This window comes from Abramis brama (genome assembly GCF_963993115.1).
Source record: "Abramis brama genome assembly, chromosome: 10".
NCBI lineage: Eukaryota > Metazoa > Chordata > Actinopteri > Cypriniformes > Leuciscidae > Abramis > Abramis brama.
In genome coordinates, this window is record NC_139972.1 from 18,268,142 (window position 1) to 18,288,346 (window position 20,205).

General features: G+C 38.4%; 1 protein-coding gene across 1 annotated transcript; it reads right to left on the reverse strand.

Moving 5' to 3' along the window:
* Nucleotides 1-838: 838 nt before the first annotated feature.
* LOC311090339 (uncharacterized protein) lies at nt 839-16,467 on the reverse strand (the record flags this gene model as incomplete). Its single annotated transcript, XM_084125599.1, has 29 exons — nt 16,448-16,467; nt 15,363-15,465; nt 15,129-15,287; nt 14,874-15,036; nt 14,645-14,748; nt 14,375-14,554; nt 14,009-14,215; nt 13,728-13,907; nt 10,993-11,184; nt 10,745-10,894; nt 10,129-10,232; nt 9,843-10,045; nt 9,170-9,390; nt 8,838-8,984; nt 8,600-8,764; nt 8,032-8,183; nt 7,783-7,951; nt 7,593-7,701; nt 5,815-5,954; nt 5,529-5,654; nt 5,182-5,361; nt 4,434-4,658; nt 4,219-4,345; nt 3,813-4,012; nt 3,506-3,718; nt 2,596-2,741; nt 2,389-2,516; nt 1,154-1,301; nt 839-1,012 (listed from the first exon to the last, which is right to left on the reverse strand). Exons 2-29 carry the CDS (start codon nt 15,454-15,456, stop codon nt 839-841), a joined length of 4,506 nt encoding a protein of 1,501 aa, XP_083981725.1. The 5' UTR covers nt 15,457-15,465; nt 16,448-16,467.
* Between the last annotated feature and the right edge of the window lie 3,738 nt (nt 16,468-20,205).

Genomic DNA, 20,205 nt, shown 5'->3' on the forward strand with positions numbered 1-20,205 from the left:
ATACTTGTTTCTCTGAAAAACAATGTAACAGCCATTTATTCTATTTTGAAATGTGCGTTCCTTGTGGAAATGTCTGTTTTTGTTTAGGTCCGTGTGATCCCGCCCCCTGCAATTTACCCAATAGTATTTCGACACCCCGGGTTGCCAGTTGGCGGAAAACACAGCGATGGAAGCCAGCAAACAAACTGGGACTGGGCCTCGCCAATAAAAACATTGCAAACTGTAAGGCTCATCACTTTCCATTATCAATAATGCAAATTTTTATTCTGTGTCCTCAATCTGGCAACCCATGTGAGTGTTGAGTCTGAGGAGAAGGGGAAAGAAATAACTCTCCAATATTTTAAATTTGGACTGCAGTTCCAAGTTCAACCACTAAAGTAGCTGTCAATATTACATAGTACACCTTTAAATGGTTTCGTTGAAGTCAAAAACATGATTTAATATCGCTGAATCAACTTAAATTCATAATTTTTTGTTTTTACGGGTTAAATCAGGTAGAAATAGCTCCTTAAGGTAAAAATGACAGGTTACCACTTTTTAACAAAGCCATACCAATGTGATTGATCGTGAGCTGAAAGATGAGCATGTCGTTTGGGGACAGACATGCTATGGGATTTGGAATCCGTGGAAGAGGCGCTGAAACCTCATTCTGATCAGCATGTCTTCTCCTCCTGTAATCTCTCTCCAGAATTTCGACTGGTTCTGAAAGGAAATACCACAACAAGCATTAAAGTTTTATGATCTGGACAATCTCGATGAAAGACATACAAGCTTATCATTAAGTGTTGGTTTGGACCTGTACTTAAAGATGCTTGGGCAAAATGTTTGAGTCTGTAGGTTAGATCAACACAGTGGTGAGCAAAAGCACTGTCAGCTTACCTGACATTAAAGAGTCAATGAGCACAGGGTCTTTTAAAATCCAACCAAACACTCCCTCGGGAGCAAACTGGACAAAGTGGATCCTTCCAATGTTCTTGACGTGAACATCAGGTCCTAGTACATCTATCATATTCTGAGTGAGGAATGAAACAAAGTTATACTGAGGATGAGTTGACATCACTAAGCACAGGCTCTTCTATCACTATAACAACCGATACATATTAATAATGAATCCTCTTTCTAAAACAAACAGCTGATAAAGTCCAGAACTCACCCTGCTCCAGGTTCTGCTTTCATCTGTGGCTTTGATTCTCAACAGCAGCTGTCCCTCTGTATCCAGCCTGGCAGAGAGCACCGGTAGTGTGGACATGCATGAAGAGTTACACAGCTCCTCCACTGACACGTACCTCTCACAGTGACAACTGAAGAAAAACATCATAAACTTCTCATGATAACGTTTTAATGAGGGTCAGCTCATTATGTAAGGGATAATGTGCAGTTAGATGGTCATTATCACAAAATAAACCCAGACAGGGTGGTCTTGTATTGTCATGAAGGGATTTATTTTGCACTAATGTGCCTGTAAATGATTCTGCTTATATTGATCTAAAAATGAATTTATTATTTATGCAACTAGCACTGCATATAATATTGGTTATCAGTGACAATCGTCAAATATGAACGTATCAATCAGAATCAAGTATTACAGAAAGCCGTGTAGTAATAACTTATAAATTATACACTTACAATAAAGTTCAGTTCGTTAACATTAGTTAATGCATTAGGTATTACCTTAGGTATTATAGCATTAGGTTATTATAAACTAATAACAACTTTTTACAGAATTTAAAAATGAATGCAAAATAATTTAGCAAATATACTATTGACCATTATTTTTTTTATCATAATACATTGTTAATTTATACAACTGTTAAAAATATTATCGTACAATACCGTTCAAAAGTTTGGGGTCAGTAAGATTTTTATTATGCTCAGCAAAGCAGCATTTATTTGATCAGAAATACAGTAAAAAGAAATAGTATTACAAATTAAAACTCCTATTTTCTTTTTAATATATTCTAAAAATCTATGTAAAATGTATTCCTGTGGTGGCAAAGCTGAATTTTCAGCAGCATTACTCCAGTCTTCAGTGTCACATGATCCTTCAGAAGTCATTCTAATAGGCTGATTTGGTTTGATTTGAGTTGTGCTTATTATTTTTGTGGAAACTCTGAGACATTCTTTGATAAATAGAAAGAATTGAAATAGAAATATTTTATAACAATCTAAAAGTCTTTACCATCATTTCTGATTACTTTAATGCATCCTTGCTGAATAAAAGTATTACTTTTATAAGAATTTTTTTTTTTACTGACCTCAAACTTTTGAATGGTAGTGTATGTAGTATTTAGCATAAACATTAAAATGATTGTCAAATCAAAGTGTTAACATAATAATACACAGAAGACCTCATTGGAACAGTATGTGTAGCACAGTATGTGAACTTACATGCCCATCCCTACATCCAAAGTCCCTCCCTGAGGTCCACATGTAACATTACAGGAGTAGGTGGATGGGACGACACATTCCAGCGTAGAGGCCAGCCTCACTTGACCTGCCCAGCAGCGCTTCTTTACCTTCACAGAATGAAGAGCTCGTTACTGTCTTATCACACAGTTATATGAAAGAGACATAGAGCTAAAGTACACATCTTACCTCAGGCTGACAGTCCAGTTCACTATCTGCAGTGAAGCTTTTTAAGTCCAATTGATTGTAGAAGACAAAACCGGTCTTACACAAGCATGACCCATCCGAGTGCTGAAACGCACGGTTTTTGCCTATGCAGGTACATGAGGACGCCCCTATGAAAAGAATCGAAATAAATACATTCCATGGTCTCTATACTAAGAGTATAAAGGGCCATTCACCCAGAACATGTTTTTGCTTTCTACTGTGCTACTTTTTCATTGTTTTTTTACGTAAACATGTGCAGACATAAAAGAAGTTCAACTTTTTAAAAACACGTCTCTAGATATTGTTTTTAGCTACAGCAGGTAAGCATATCTGCTTGGGCTGGTTTGACAATATTGATTTCTCGTTTTTAATCGATTTTCATTTAGTCTATGCTGTTTTCAGTTAATTCAGTTAATTCATTTCTAATTCATTTAGTCAGCTAGAACTCTAGAGAGAAGCATTTTTCTAAGTAGATGCACTGTATTACATATTCATTATATTTTACTTAACCTGTTGTCTTCATTATTTAATGTATTTTTGAATAAATCTGTCATGAAAAAAAGTTTTTCATACAAACACCATTTAAATGTTTCTATCTCAACAATTAACTGAATTAGAAACATAATTATATCATTAAAAGGTTTATTTAAAAACTGCCTTATGTGCAATTTAAATATTTACATACAACTCAAGTTTTGATTATTAAATTAACTTCATTTTTCAGTTTTGGTTTTTGGCTAATTTCGATTTCAGTATAAAATGTATTTTGATGCATCAGTATTTTTTTTTTTATTCCACTAACCTGCATCTTGTGTTTTTGAGGCAAAAACATGTTCAGTGTGAATGTCCCCTAAGGCTTGACAAAATATCCTTTTCTACAACACATTCTGACCTGCATCTGAAGTGGAAGAACTCCCACAGGGGAAACAGGCTCTCTGGGCGTGCAAGTGATTGAAGGTGCCTGGTGGGCATTTGTGACATTCCTCAAGTGATTCTGCACTAGTGCGGTTTCCATATGATCCAGGCGGGCAGGGAACAGGCTCAGAGCTGCCTTGTGGACAAATGTACCCTACTGGACAGGATTGATCACTATAATGGTGTGAGCCTAGTAAACAGATCATTAAATTAGTTAACATAATCAATCAGTGCTGCTTTTGTTAGTCTATTTGATTGTAATTTGGGAGTTCTTCAGTGCTGACCCGGAGGGCAGTGATGTCCTGGAGGGCAGAGGAGGCACTGGAGGTGAGGGGACCAGCGAGGCCGATAGGTGCCGGCCCCACACATCACACAGCTGCTCTCCTGAGACTTCCTCAGTCCACTGGTGTTCAGCGGCATCCAGCCGTCCGGACAGGACAGCATAGCAGAGCTGTGGGCTGGACAGTAATGTGGAAAAGTGCATCTGCAAAAGGAGATCATTTTGTTTTAATCATGTTTACATTTAATTACTAGTGTTTTTAAAGATGAACTTTAAATTAGCATTATATGACGGCAAACATAAAAATGTAAAAAATAGAGGAAAGGAGCATCACAATTACATATCCAATTTCATAACCATAACCGATATGGTCCCGATATATCGTACATTCCTAATTGGTTGGTGCTTACACTTGCTTCGGTGAGCTGTAGGTGTGAGATCCTTCAGGACAGTAGTATCCTGCAGGACATGGTCTGGGCTCTCCTGTCTGGGGTCTACAGTATGAACCAGCTCTGCAAGGGATCTCTGTCACTGAGCCTGTATGATGGATCACTTTACTATACTTTACAGTTATATATATATATGAACTTTTTAGTACACTAGTAAATATGAATGATGCACCTACCTGCAGGACATTCATAAGAAGCTCGACATGGGATGCCTGCTGTATTAGACTGGCCGGTGGTGCGAGGGTCTGGGCAGTAGGTTCCAGGAGGGCAAAGCTCGCACTGGCTGACAGCAGCTGCCCCGGCCTGTGCCCTCATAGTGCCTGCAGGGCAGGACACTGGGAAACCTGTCCCACTGCACCAATGACCCGGTGGGCAAAGGAAGCTTGAGAAATCAGTGAGCCCTGAAAACAGTTAATATAGTTCACTGATGAAAGGAACAAAAAGATACTCTAGACAATCATTTTGAACATGAAATGAAGTGGTTATACAAGGATATATGATTAGATATGGTATATTATATACATTTTGGGATCAGTGCAATTTTTTAATAAGTTTCTTATGCTCACCAAGGCTAAATTTATTTGATAAAAATACAGTAAAAGTGTAATATTTTGAAATATATTATGCAGCAATTTCTCCAGTCTTCTGTGCCACATGATCCTTCAGAAATAATTCTAATATGCTTATTTGGTGCTCAGATTCCTTAATGAATAGAAAGTTCAAAAGAACAGCTTTTATTTGAAATTGAAATCTATAATGTAACTGTAAATGTAATTATAAATCTTTATTTTAATCAATTTAATGTGTTCTTGCTGAATAAAATTATTGTCTTTAAAAAAACAAACTTACTGACCCCAAACTTTTGAAAGGTAGTGGACATAAATATACGATTATATATAGTATGTTATATATGGTATGTCAGACCTGAGGAGTTACAAAAAGTGCCAGGTGGGCAGGTGAGACAGTCTCCCTTGCTCCCTGCCCCAGATGTGGGCCTGTATGTGAACGGGGGACATTGTCTGGGCCCGGGCCGCCCCTCAGACTCATAATCAGCTATGCCATCACAGTAATAGCCTGGTGGACACAAGCGTGGGATGGGATCACCTATAAGAGGGCAGAAAGCAAAAGGATACTTATTTTTTCATTCCAATGGATGTAGCAAGACATGTAAAACTACTTTATATAAGTATATACTAAGTATACACTACATGGACATCTGTCAGGTAATCAAACATACAGTATTTACACATAGCATTTAGCAACTGACATACCCTCTAAGCACCATTGTCTTGGAGGACAAAGCAAACAGTTATGTACAGCACTTGCTCCAGGGGTTTCTCTTATAGTGTTGGCAGGACAAGATAAAGGTTCCTCAGTACCTTCAGGGCAATAAAAGCCTGTCCAAATAAACAACACCAGGAGTAAACACACACTCTGAACACCTACAGATTAAATATCTCAGATTTATAATCAAATAAGATTCTTAATCCCTTTATTCATGTTTTAAGACTCTTCATTGGATTCATGGAAGGGTTTAGAGGAAGCTGAATAACGTACCAGCGGGACATGGTCCAGCACACTGCGCTCCCCACTCACACTGGTCCCTGTTGAGAAGAAAAGCCGCCTGAGGGGTGAACTCTGAACTTCCAGAGATGCACACAAATCCAGCAGCACACAGACCTTTGACCTGTCCAGCCCTGAGGTATAATCAGACACAAAAACCCATCAAAATCATCAAATTTTCATTACATTCTGAAAAAATTGGATGTATGTCCACAAATTACACAATCGTTCAAAAAATTTGGGGTCAGTAAGATTCTTTAAAAAAAAAAAATAATCCTTTTATAGTTTGCAAGGATACATTATATTGTAGTGATCATACAGTACATGTATAATGTTACAAAATATTTATATTATATATAAATATGAACTATATGAACTTTCTATTCATCAAAGAATCCTGAAAAAATTGCATCATGGTTTCCACAAACATATTAAGCATCACGTCTGTTTTCAACATTCATAATAAAAAATGTTTCTTGAGCTCCAAATCTGTATATTAGAATGATTTCTGAAGGATCATGTGACACTGAAGACTGTAATGTAATGGCTGCTGAAAATTCAGCTTTGCCATCACAGGAATAAATTTAAATTATTTTTCAAATATATTAGTGGCAAGCAGGGTGGGGCAGAGAGCCGTGAGAACGGAGCGATGCCGGTGGCGCGAGTGTTAATGTGCCCCCATGGCGGCAGACTCTGCTCAGCCCATACACGATGGCACTGTGGAGGGCTCTTTGACAGTGCATTCCTCCTTCTTCCCAGGATTCAGCACCACTATAACAATGTTTAAGTTCAGCGAAGGAGGCGTGAACCAGCAAATTATCAACATATCTTTAATTCACAAAATAAACAAACAACAAAACCGAATTAAAGTGGCAGCCCCTCACAGACGACTGCCGCATAAACTAAAACCATGGTTTCCTACACATTTTCAATTTCAAAATTTCCAGATTCAAATTTCCAAACATCTCAGTAGATTTTTCACATTGTATTTAACATTAAAGTTTCATACAGCATTATATTTATGCATATAGTACAATAATCTATAAATATTTTAATACTGTAATTGTGATCTGATGTTGCATGATCAACAAAGAGCAAAGAACAGTCTAAATTAAATGATTGTTTGCTCCTGTATCTGTTGCTGGGTTGAGTTGCACACACACATTCGTTTAGTGAAATTCAAAAGAGACTCACTTATGGCAAAGGCAAACCGTTTTGTGTAATGAAAATGTGCGCCCTGAATTCATTCAGTCATGTTCGAAAATTTGCCATAAAACCACTCTGCTTGTAATGATAAATATGTTTTTAGAAATTCGTAATTTTACATTTTAGAAAACCTAATAGGGGCAATAGCCTCGTGGGCAGCGTGCCGACATATAGCGCTGTTGCGCTTCGGGCGACCAGAGTTCGAGTTCTGGCTTGCAGACCTTTCCCAATCCCGCCCCCCCTCTCTCTCCCACCTCGCTTCCTGTCCACTCTATACTATCCTATCATAATAAAGGCAAAAAAAATTATTGAAATAATTTATTTTTTTTAAACAGTTATTTTCAAGTGTAACAATATTTCACAATATTATTGTTTTTACTGTATTTTTGAATGAATAAATGCTTTTTGATGAGCATAAGATACTTTTTTCCAAAAACATTCTATAAAATCTTACCGACCTCAAATTGTTGGTGGATAAAATAAACTAGTGAGAGATTGTAAAGTGTCCTTTAAGTTTATTTACTAATAGTTGATGAAACACCCTTATATATGATCTGTAGACGTACTTGCAGAACTTTCCTGGTGGACACGGCAAACACTCTCTCTCCTCCTGCAGACCCCTGACCTCAGGTGGGGTGTATGTGCCATTTGGACAAGGCTGAGGAACCATTGTGGCTGCAATTAAAAGCACAATCGGATAATGTAAATGTACCAATGACACCACAGAGAGTTACAGCAGCATGGGTTACGGGTTACCCGCAGGGCAGTAGGAATGTGGCGGGCATGGCCGGGGATCTCCAATAATTGCCTCCTCACAGTAATAGCCTGGACGGCAGGGGATGCAGTTATCCGAGCCTGGATTCGGTTGGTACTGTCCCGTGGGGCATGGCAAGGCCAGGGGTGAACCCAAGGGACAATAATGACCCTGAGAAAGCAAAACCTGTCAGTCAGGCTGCTAGGCTCAGATTGAAAATAGATAGAAGGTGTGAAGAAGGCCGAACTGACCTTAGGGCATAGGAAGGCGTGTGGGGTGGTGGAGGAGAAGTCAATGGGGCAGTAAAAGCCAGCAGCACAGGGCCCAGTTGGAGCATTCAGGCCCTCGCTGGCACAATAATGCCCTGCTGGGCAAGGAAGACAGCTTTCTATGGAGTAACCCCCTGTGAGCAGGTCAAAAAATAGTTATATTATAAACACAAATCACTGTATATTAGTAAATAAAATATTGATGTGCAAAAGGTTCTAAAGAATATGGGAAGGGCAACATTTAGATGAATGTGAATAATTTGAAAAGTACAGTATATTGCTAGAGTGCATTTATAAGAGCAACTAAAGTTGAATCTCTGCAATATTATTTGTGCACATTTGCTTTAAGCTACACAGCCTATTGTTTTTGCTAGCTCATTTATTTTGATGCTCTGTTGCGCTCACCCTGTTAAATTATTCATTTGCATCTAAATGCTGCTCCTTTAGTGGTTTTTCTATGCGTATAATAACTGCCCTTTGAACTGCTTTAACATGAGGCTCTAAATGTTTTATAGATTATATTCAAATAAATGTGTCGATTTGTACACACCGGTGAGGTTACGAATGCTGCCTGCTGGGCAGGGCAGAGGCATTAGGGTCCCAGAGGGGCAAAAGTGACCACGTGGGCAGGGGCCATTCCGGAGGTAGCCAGTCGTATTCAGAGGTGCAGGATTTGGAGACCCTCCTTGGCAGAAATAACCCTGCTGGCACTGGCCTACAAACAAAACAACAATTAGTACATATGATACAGTCACTGACCAAAACCAAAGTGTGGGATGATATCAGACCCTGTGGTTGTGATGTTCCAGGTGAACTGCAGTAGAGGCCAGTAGGGCAGGGCACACAGGCAGCCTCTGACTGAGCCCTTGTAACCTGTCCCAGTGTGCCCACAGGGCAGGGTACAGCTGCAGCAGTGCCAACAGGGCAAAAATGACCTGATGCAACACAGAAAAGACAGCAGACTATGAGCAAACATAATAGCATATACTGTACACTACCGTTCAAAAGTTTCTTTTTTTTTTTAAAGAAATTAATACTTTTATTCAGAATGCAGAATGGAAAGACTTGAGTAATTAATTACTCATTATCCATCATAATCTCAGCACTGGGCTGGACTCACCCATGGGACATGGAGAAGGCTCCTGTGTGCCAGGGGAAGGACACATAGTGCCAGCTGGGCATGAGAGACAGTGGGCGGTGCCAGGAGCACTGCTATATGTGCCAGGCTTACATGGCACTTCCAATGGAGCTCCGATGGGGCAACTGTGTCCGCTCGGACAAACATAACCCTGTAGTCCATCTACTGGTCGAGCACTACGACTGCCGTTCATACAAACATATCTGTGAGGGGACAAATAAGACTGTCACAAACTATATTTCAAAAGAAAATCATTATTTTATAATTATATGCCAGATTTTGGATGCCAAATGTTTGTAGAATCCTCCTCCACTGATAGAAATGAGCCAATCGCAAAAGCACTTCACTGCCACTCCACTGTATCTGTTTTCATTAACCACAACTGGATAGAAACTGGATCCACATAGTCATTTTAATAAGTTTACTTTTCAAAGCCATTTTCTGACTCATTTGCACTTTACGTCACATTTGCGTAATAGAAAATATCAATTATAGTTACAGTGCATCTCAGTAATGGACAATAAATCTTTAACATCTGAAATCATGCCACTAAGATCCATTAGCAATGCATGAGTGTACCCGGTTGGCTCAGCTCAAGTGGGTGTGGGTGTGTGGGTGTCTTTAGCTCCTGAAAAGCATAGATATAAATAATTACCCAGCATCACAGAGAGTTGCTTCTGATGGATGGATCATAGCAGTCTGCTCACAGAAGTACCCAGGAGGACACGGCTGGCACTGCTCTGCCCCACTCAACCCTGGGGAGCTGGAGAATGTTCCGGCGGGGCAGGGGAGAGGAGAGCCGATACCAGCCGGGCAATAATGGCCAGGCGGGCACATGTTGCTGCCTGTAGGTTCCATCTGCAAATCACACATTTTAAATGAATTTAACCCTTTGTAAACACACAGTGTCTCTATTAAGAGACAGAACTGATGATATATACCATGTTTCCAGTGCCATCGGGGCTTGTGGCACCCGAAGGGCAGTGATATCCATCCTGGCAGTGCCCTGTAGGCTCTGAAAGGCCATGGCGAGCACAAAACATGCCTAGATAGACAGATTACATGGATTAGATCCTTTTCCCACACATATTGTACACTACTGTTCAAAAGACTGACGTAAAGATTTTGAAAGTCTCTTATGCTTACCAAGGCTGTATTTATTTGAGCAAAAATACAGTCAAATATATATATATAATAAATAAAATATTTAAAATTACAATTACATTTCAAAACAAATGTTTTCTATGTTAATATTTTTTTTTAATGTATTTGATTCCTGTGATGTCAAAGCCATAACCCCAGTCTTCAGAGTAACATGATCCTTCAGAAATCATTCTAATATGCTGATACAGTGCCCAAGAAACATTTCTAATTATAAATGTTACAGTTGTGCTGTTTAATATGGGAAAACTGAAAATATTTATTTACAAAAAAACAATCTTTTATAACACTATACATTTATTTACTGTTACTTTTGATCTATGTCATGCATCCTTGCTGACTAAAAGTATAATTTCTGCAATAAGTCTTGTTATTTTCATGTATTTTCAGTCTGACCTGCAGGACACGGCAGACAATCCTCCATACTGGCTGTCCCAGACTGTGGCTGCACTGTTCCTGGAGGGCAGGGGAACTGAGTGCCCTGTGATGTGCCCATGGGGCAGAAATGTCCCAGTGGACATGGAAGAGGCTCTGATACTGCTTCCCCTGCATTGTAATGCAATAGGATCTATTGTAATTGATTTATAAAAAAGCACAGAGATGGTTTTAAACTAATTTTCTTGTAGATAGAAATAACAACGCACCCGGACAGTAGAAGCCTAATGGACACGGCTCACAGTTTTCTCTGTGGCTGTTGCCCATGACGAAGCTGAAAGTGCCTGCAGTGCAGGCCTGGGGCTTGTGTGTGCCTGCGGGGCAGTAGAAACCGGCAGGACAGAGACTCTGCTCAGGACTGCTGGAGCCCCAGTCACAGAAGTAGCCTGCAGAACATTCACCTACACGGTACAATAGAATTAGACAAAAATAACATATGACTCATGGTTGCATCATTCAACTCCAAATTCTGCCATAATATCAGTGCTTTAACTGTATCGTTATGGTTTTAAATCAGGGTTCTGTAAAACTATACCCTAATTCCACAAAGGATAAATGAAGCAAATGTTTGAAAGAAATAATAGAATCACTGCGCTCGATCAGATCAGGGTGCAAAGAAAAAGAAAAAAAAATATTTACACCCTTTATGTGTGTGAAAATTTAAATGATGATTAAAAAAAATGAGGAAAAAGGGGCATGTAGCTTTTGTCTTTGAGACCAATTATATTACCATGATAATTTAATGAACCAATGATCTGATTATATAATGTAATAAAGTTAATGTTTTTTAATGAAAGTTATTATAAAGTGTTAGCAAGAAAGCTAGCTCCTTGGGTTGGCTGACAGTCTTTTTAGGGGACTTCGGGTTTGTAAAGATTGAAAAACCTTTAGTAAAAGAGCTAAACAGCTCATCCACAGCAATGTTGTTATTGTGCCAATAATGAGCCAATAGCAAAAGCACTTCACTTCCACTCCACTGTGGATCCAGTTCTACCAGAAAGACTCAGGATATAAAGTGATGTAACAAAGCATATATTTATTGACAGCCCGGCAAGCATTGTAAAGTTCTTTGGCGTAGGCCCCGTCCATAGCTCGTAATCCGAGGGTAGCGGATCTGCATCTCCTGCCTGAAGACGAAGGCAGGGGCGCAGCCGACCCCCTTAGAAGGTATGGACAGGACCATCCTGGTGGTGGTGGGGAGGGTGGAGGTTGTTGTCGCGTCGGCATCTGCGAATTCAAACGTGTAAGTACCTATCTTTTATACAGAAAGTATAAAGACGTGATTGGATAGAGATGAAGGTAATAAGTGACGTAGTGATTGAGTCTTCCTGGCAGAACTTAGCTAAAGCTTCCATTTTCTATCCAGTTGTGGTCGGCAATGAAAAGAGATACATAGTCGTTTTAATAAGTTATCTTTTCAAAGCCATTTTCTGACTCACTTTACTTTACATAACATGAGTAATAGAAAATATTAATTATACAGTGCATCTCAGTACTGGACAATAAATCTTTAACATCTGAAATCATGCCACTAAGATCCATTAGCAATGCACGAGTGCACCCAGGTTTTTTACTAAAACTGTTCAAATTAGTTTTTGTTTATTTAAATACAGCTAAAATATTAAAACAAAATAAATATTACATTAAAAACTTGAAAAATGAAATGTTGCTTTGGGAACTAACTGAAATAAAATATACTAAAATGACTAAAACTGAAATAAATATATAGTAAAGTTTAACAGAAATATTTAGAAACAACAAATCTATTAATAAAATGACAAAAACCCGTAACAAAATTACTAAAATATACAAATAAAAGCTTTTTATATAAAGGGCACCTATTATGCAAAATTCACTTTTACACGGCGTTTGAACATAAATGTGTGTTGGCACTGCAGTGTGTGTACACAACCACCCTATAAATGACTAAAACTGAAATAAATATATAGTAAAGTTAAACAGAAATATTTAGAAACAACAAATCTATTAATAAAATGACAAAAACCCGTAACAAAATTACTAAAATATACAAATAAAAGCTTTTTATATAAAGGGCACCTATTATGCAAAATTCACTTTTACACGGCGTTTGAACATAAATGTGTGTTGGCACTGCAGTGTGTGTACACAACCACCCTATAATGATAAAAATCTTACCCAGTACTTTTTTTAAAATCCCCATAAATCATAAGCAATGTCTCAGAACCAGCCGTTCTCAGATTCAGGGCAATGTGACGTACTTTTGCACAAGCCACTCCTACGACTGTTGACTGAAACTGCCATATTAGGATAGACCCGCCCCGATATAAAGTTTACCAGTTGATTAAGCACCCACTGAAAATGTCTGTATATATTTGTTTACTATTAGTTGTAATGAGTGTTTTGTGTACTTCGCTGTGTATGTTGATAATGAAAGGGAGAAAGAGAGAGTTTATGGATAAGACTTTAACGTGCACTTCTTGTACTGTGTTTATTCAGCTCTTACTCTCTTACTTGATTCTCTGGAGTAAAATTAACGCTTCATCTTTTGTGTGATGTACAATTAATTAAGTTATAAGTTAAAACCGTAATTAAACTAGACTATACCTGTTCTATTTCCATACAGCAAATATTCTCTGACTCTGTAGGCATTATTGTCCGACTCCGGGTCAAAATGAACACCGCTACTGAGAGTTTCTGTTTTTATATTATCATTCCTTGAGATGAGATTGTCCTGCCACTGTGCCGGCAGGAGCTGCTAATTTGCATTTAAAGGGATACACACTAAAACGGTGCGTTTTTCTGAGCCCCAAAATGTGACAATTTAAACATGCTGTAAAAAAAAAGTATCTGTTGGGTATTTTTGAGCTAAAACTTCACATACACACTCTGGGGACATCAGATACCTATTTTATATCATGTGAAAAGGGGCATAATAGGTGCCCTTTAAAATATTGATAAAAACCTGCTCTTATTCCCAGAAGGCAGTATGCCCCCGGTGGACACATAGTGCCAGTGCTGTTGTCAGTGGGGTTGGGAACTGTTGCTTGCACAAAACAGAGGAATCCAGGGGCACAGGGCCCAGAGGGCTCGGAGAGACCATCTGAACCGCAGAAATATCCCATAGGGCACACCAGACACTGCTCTGCAATTATACAAAAAATATATAAAATAAGCATGATAGAAATGGAAAAATGCATTTATTAATGTTCCTCACTTATTGCAGTACAATAGAGAATACATCACCTGCTGAAATGAGGCCTAGAGAATCACTGTATGTGCCTTTGGGACATGGAACTGGGTTTCCAGGCTGAGTCTCATTGGGGCAGTAAAAGCCTTCAGGACAGACCAAAGGAGTGCTGACCCCCGTAGAGCCGCTTGTGAGGTTGATGCAGTGGAAACCAGGAGGACAGGGTTTACACTCGCTCTGCCCCCTCTGATCCTGAAACTGACCTGCGATATAAAAAGACCAATGACAACAATCACGTTTGTATTTCACCTCTTCTAAAAAGTGTAGTAACTACACTGAAATGGAGCCCTACAAAGTCAATGGAGCATTACCTTGAGGTCACAGAGCAGACAGTATATATCCAAAATAGAGTATTACAGTACCTCCAGGGCAAGGCATGCAATCATCTGTGCCCTTTCCCCCACTATCAGAGCGCTGGCTGCCCACTGGACAGGGAGTTGGCACAGCGCTACCAATCTCACAATAGTGACCGGGAGGACAAATATCGCCATAAACGGCTGACAGAGGAGCTGGAGTCGGAGATCCCTCACTGCAGTAAAACCCTGTGAGAATACAACATGTCATATTAATAAGAATCTACAAGAAGTCCTGTGAAGGCTTAAAAACTGTCTGCCGTAGAGTTGTATTCAAACCTGATAAGCAGGGTCCACTGACTGAGGTCAGGCTTGGTTCTGAGCAATAAAACCCGGGTGTGCAGTTTTGGCACTGACTTATGTTGGATAGTTGATGCAGATTGCTGTAAAACAATTTATTTTATTTAATAGAATGAGATTTTTTAAATTGATTTAAAAACAATATTTTATAACGTAAAATGTTCTCATTTTTTCATTTGTTTTGTACTATTATGTGTCACACTGGTACCTAAATGTGCCCTTGGGACAAGGTATTGCAGCAAAACTTCCGGCTGGACAATATGATCCAGATGGACATGGTATTCCAGTCTCATTATCATTTGGGGAGGGAGTGACGGCTCCTCCAAAACACAAGAATCCAGCACTGCAAGGGCCAGTTGGTGACACATTCCCTGGACAAACAAACAAATATCAGCTCCACATATAAGACAGAGCAGGATTAGCATGTTCTCTGGGGAAAATAATCATTGTTCATGCGTCATACCTGAGCCTATACAATAGGTCCCAGGGTCACATTGAGAGCATTCAGAAGACTCGGCCAATCCAGACCGGTTCCCATAACTCCCTGGAGGACATGGATGTTGACTGGATGCTCCGATTGGACAATAAAATCCTGGCTGACATGGGAATGGGTGTGTCATACCTAGTACAAGAAATACATCCTTAAGCAAAGGCATATATTTCATCTGTTCATTTATTGAGGAAATTTTATTTGTACCGTTCTCAGGGCAGAAAAAGCAGGCAGGGCACAGTTCACATCCATGCTGGCCGAGACTGGGCTGAAAGCTACCTGGGAAACATGGCCTCTCCATGATGCTGCCCTGTTAGAGCGGGAACAACATGAGTATGTTTTGTAAAAGTCACACTGCCATTATAAGATATTTAAATTAATTAAAAAAATTAGGATTTAAAGGGATAGTTCACTTTAAAATGAAAATTCTGTCATCATATACTCACCTTCAAGTTGTTTCAAACCTGTATGCATTTCTTTCTTCTGCTGAACACAAAGGAAGATATTTTGAAGAATGTCAGTAACCAAACAGTTAACTGGTCCCATTGACTTCCATAGTATTTTTTTTCCTACTATGGAAGTCAATGGGACCAGTTAACTGTTTGGTTACTGACATTCTTCAAAATATCTTCCTTTGTGTTCAGCAGAAGAAAGAAATTCATACAGGTTTGAAACAACTTGAGGGTGAGTATATGATGAGTGAACTATCCCTTTAAATTAACAAGTCAGTTTAGTAAATTCATGCCATTTCAATTTTGTTAAAATACACTTTTACAGAGTTTGGGTCACTCAAAATGTAACATTTCAGTCATGAAAAAGACTTCAAATACTACAGAAACCCCATATAAAAGACATAATTATCTAACAACATTAAATAATAAAATGATGAGAATATTTTATAATGTTATATTTAAAAAAAAAAATATATATATATATAAATTTGAATTTGTACACCATATCTAGTATAACTTCTTTGACTTTTAAAGGTACTGTATATAATTTTATAAATGAAATATTATTTCATTTTTCAGGTTAAACAAGACCTAAGAAGTGAATTTTATTCTTGAATTATTATTAATATTTTAATAATATACATAAAAAAGGTTTGTCCCTGTATTCTGGTGCCATTAATGTTATAAATAAATATGTTTAAAGTTGTTCAAATGTGCATGTTCAATTGAGCAAAAAGCAAACAATATATTTGAATCACATACAAATAAAAAATGTGTCCCTGTATTTTGTATAAACAAATAAATAAATAAATTCTGTTGTGCGTAAGGTTTTTTACTTACCCTTTCACAGAAGTGGCCTGCACCACACACATACTCTGGTGGTCTGGATGTGTTCTGTCCTCCAGGGCAGTAATAGCCCTCAGAGCACAGACCAGAGGGCTCAGTTAGGCCTCTTCGCTCACAGAAATATCCCGGTGGACATTCAAGGCAATCTTCTGCACCGGATGCACCAGCAGATCCTGGTGAGTATTAAACAATAAAACCATAAAGCTTCAAAGAGTTCAAACCAGAAAAGTGACTTGTCCTACCAGAAAATAGCTAAAAAAAGCTTTTTAATTGGTTAATGGCAGGTAAAATGTTAATAGGCAATAAAGACGGGATGTCAAACAACATCTACGCATTCTTCTTAAATAAACTGCATTATGGGTATACAGAAAGATTTGTAGACTGTAACTATGAAGCAATGCTGGTAAATACTGAAGCTAAATTGAATATGCATCTTGCAAAATAATGAAAATGTTCACTGATCCTTCTAGCTCTAGCTTCTAGCTTCACTTACTACAAATTGTGCTTTGTGGACAGGGCAGGGGTAGTGGTGTGCCTCGGGGACAGTAGTGTCCAGGAGGACAAAGCACAGCACTAGGATTTGAGGATCCTGCGGGGCAGAAGAATCCAGCCAAACAGAGGCCTACAGGAGTGTGCAGGCCAGTCTGATTACAATAAGAGCCTGAATCACAGGGCTGGGGAAGAGACGAACCCACTGGGCAATAAGACCCTGTAGAAATGATTCATTGAGCTTTAGCCATCAGAACATAATCATCATGATCTTATACAGATAGAGATGGCCGACATCCATTAAAGAGATAGTTCACCATAAAAAAAAAAAAGAAAAGAAAATTCGGTCTTGATATACTTCGAAATAGTGATGTCTGATTTGTGAATAAATCGTCCTTTTGAGTCAGAACTTTTCAATGAATGGGTTCACAACTGGTCTGAATGAATCGAACAACATTACTCTGTCATAAACTTTAAAGCTGGATGTGAAGTTTTTTAGTGAATAATGGCAAACTTTCTGGTCTGTTGCTCACCCAGAAGAATAACATGATATCAGAAGATTTGGAATATTGTGCACAAGTCATATAAACTACATTTATGATGAATTTCTGGTGCATTTGCATCCTTTTTTAAAGCTTGACATCTCCAGTTCTAGTTCATTGTAACAGCATAGAAAAGACTGACCAGCAAATTCTTTGAAATACTTCCTTTTGTGTTCAGAAAAAAGTTTGCAACGCCAATGACGTTAGTCAAAAAAATTATGCTTTTTTTATTTTTGGGTGAACAATCCTTTTAATACAATGTTAAAGAAGCCTTTTATTAACAAATATATCAGTGTGCATTGCGTACCTGTAGGACACAGGTCCCCTTTGAAACCAGTACATGATTCTGTGATTTGTAGACGTAATTCTGAATAACCCTCAGACTCGGATAAATCGAATAGAGGTCTGGGATCCAGGTCATCCCAGACTCCGGCACCATCTCCTTGAAAAAGTGTCAGTCAGTTTTAACAGCCTCATCCGTTACCATATAAATTATTTAGTACTTGGAATCCTACCTGGAATGTGAATTGAACAGGTTATATTGTGCTTCAGAAGGCAAAGATCATACTTTTGGAGGTGGGATAAAGTTATGAGGTCACAAAAACAGGTCCTCTGAGAGAATGTGGCCTGAGGTACGGCAGTATCTGCACCTCCGACGCAATAATGACCTGGAGCGCAAAACCCTGCAGAAGGGCAAAAATAACATATGCATCACTTCTCATCATCATTCAGCTGAATTATTTTGTGGTTTACGGTGTAATATTTATTATCTGCCAACCTGAGGGCTGAGAGGAGCCTGGTGCAATGCAATATCTGCTTGGAGGGCAAGGGGAGCAGTCATTAGAGGAGGTGGCCCCTTTGTCCTGGAGAATAAAACCAACAGGACAGGGTAACGGAGCACTGCTCTGCTCAGGGCAGTAATATCCTGCCGGACATATATCTCCATACATCTGAGAGACTGGGGCAGGCTCTGTGGCCCCAGATGAGCAGAAATGACCTTTATGGAGGGAGAACCAGATGTAAAATTAAGATATACACCACCAGAACAGATTCTAATGGGAATCTCTGTGGCGCTGACCCGCGGAGCAGGGTCCGGAGGGGCTGATTAGTGCGCTGGTGTTACAGTAGAATCCAGGAGGACATGGAGAGCAATCCAGCAATGATTGCAACCCCTCAATCATATTCGCAGTGCCCGGAGGGCAAGGAAGTGGGGTGGTGCAACCCTCCATACAGTATAAACCTCGTAGAAGAAAAAGCATATAGTACGGTAAAAATAATACAATTCGCTTAGTTGAATAATTAATTATGTTTCTTTAAAAATAAAAATATGCTGATTTTAATTTAAAGAAAAATGAGAATGTGGTAATGAGAATTGGGAGGTAAAATTGTCCTGAAAACAATGTCAATACTTAATTTCCTTTGTAAAATACATTTGACAATTTTTCTTATGAATTTGGGGAGAAATATGACCGAGACATTTCTTGAAAGTCAAGAAACCTGTCAGGAAAATGACTAGGTCATATTTCACGCGTGAATCTAAATTTTGAAACTTATTTTTAGGACCATATAGATCTAAAATTTTATTTAAAAAAAAATGTATTACTGTAATTTGAAAAAAATTCTGTATTATTGTAGTGAAAATCATAATTGATAATGAGAATAGTAAATGTAAAACATTAAATGTCGGCTTTTTTATGCTTCCATTTCTTGGCATGCAGGGAATCTGACAACAACAACAAAAATCTCCATGTCATATTTCAATCAAAAATAATTTTATTTATTAATTTTCTTATTTCAAAATGTATTTCTTCTTTTTTTATTAAATTTTGCTCGAAGACAATTATTCCCTTTTTTTAGATCCATTAAGATTTTAGAAATTAAAATGTGCTTATTTCAAATTTGTGTTACAGTATTGTTTCACTGTAATGTAAAAAAAGACCCTGTAGTAACATAAAACATCAGGATAGTAACTATAAAAATGTATGATAAACAATGCGTAATTATCCTAAAAATAATACATAGATTAGTCAAGGCAAATTATAAATGTAGGCTTCATTTTTTCTTAAAGGAACACTCCACCATTTTTTGAAATAGGGCTTATTCACCTTCTTTCCTACATTTAGATAGGTGGGCAAATGCATTTTTGTCTCAGTGCATGCATTGTTTTAGTTTGACAGGGTCGGCGCTAGCTTAGCTTAGCATAATGAATGGAATCCTTTGTTGCCAACTAGCATGTCCTTAGTAAAAGTGATATAAAAAAAAAAAAAAACACCTAATTACTTCTTGTGGCCTGCGTATTCACAACGAGTACAAATAGCGATGCAGATTAACACTAGGCGATTTCCTAGGCAGATATTGACTTATATATTAAGGACTACATTAGGTGATATCTCTGCGCCCAAGTAGCAGTGCTTCGCCTGTGCTTCCCCCTAATATAGTCCCAAGTCAATATCTGCATAGGAAATCGTCTAGTGTTAATCTGCATCGCTATTTGTACTCGTTGTGAATACACAGGCCACAAGAAGTAATTAGGTGGTTTTTATTTATTTTTTATATCACTTTTACTAAGGACATGCTAGCTGGCAACAAAGGATTCCATTCATTAGGCTAAGCTAAGCTAGCGCCGACCCTGTCAAACTAAAACAATGCATGCACTGAGACAAAAATGCATTTGCACACCTATCTAAATGTAGGAAAGAAGGTGAATAAGCCCCATTTCAA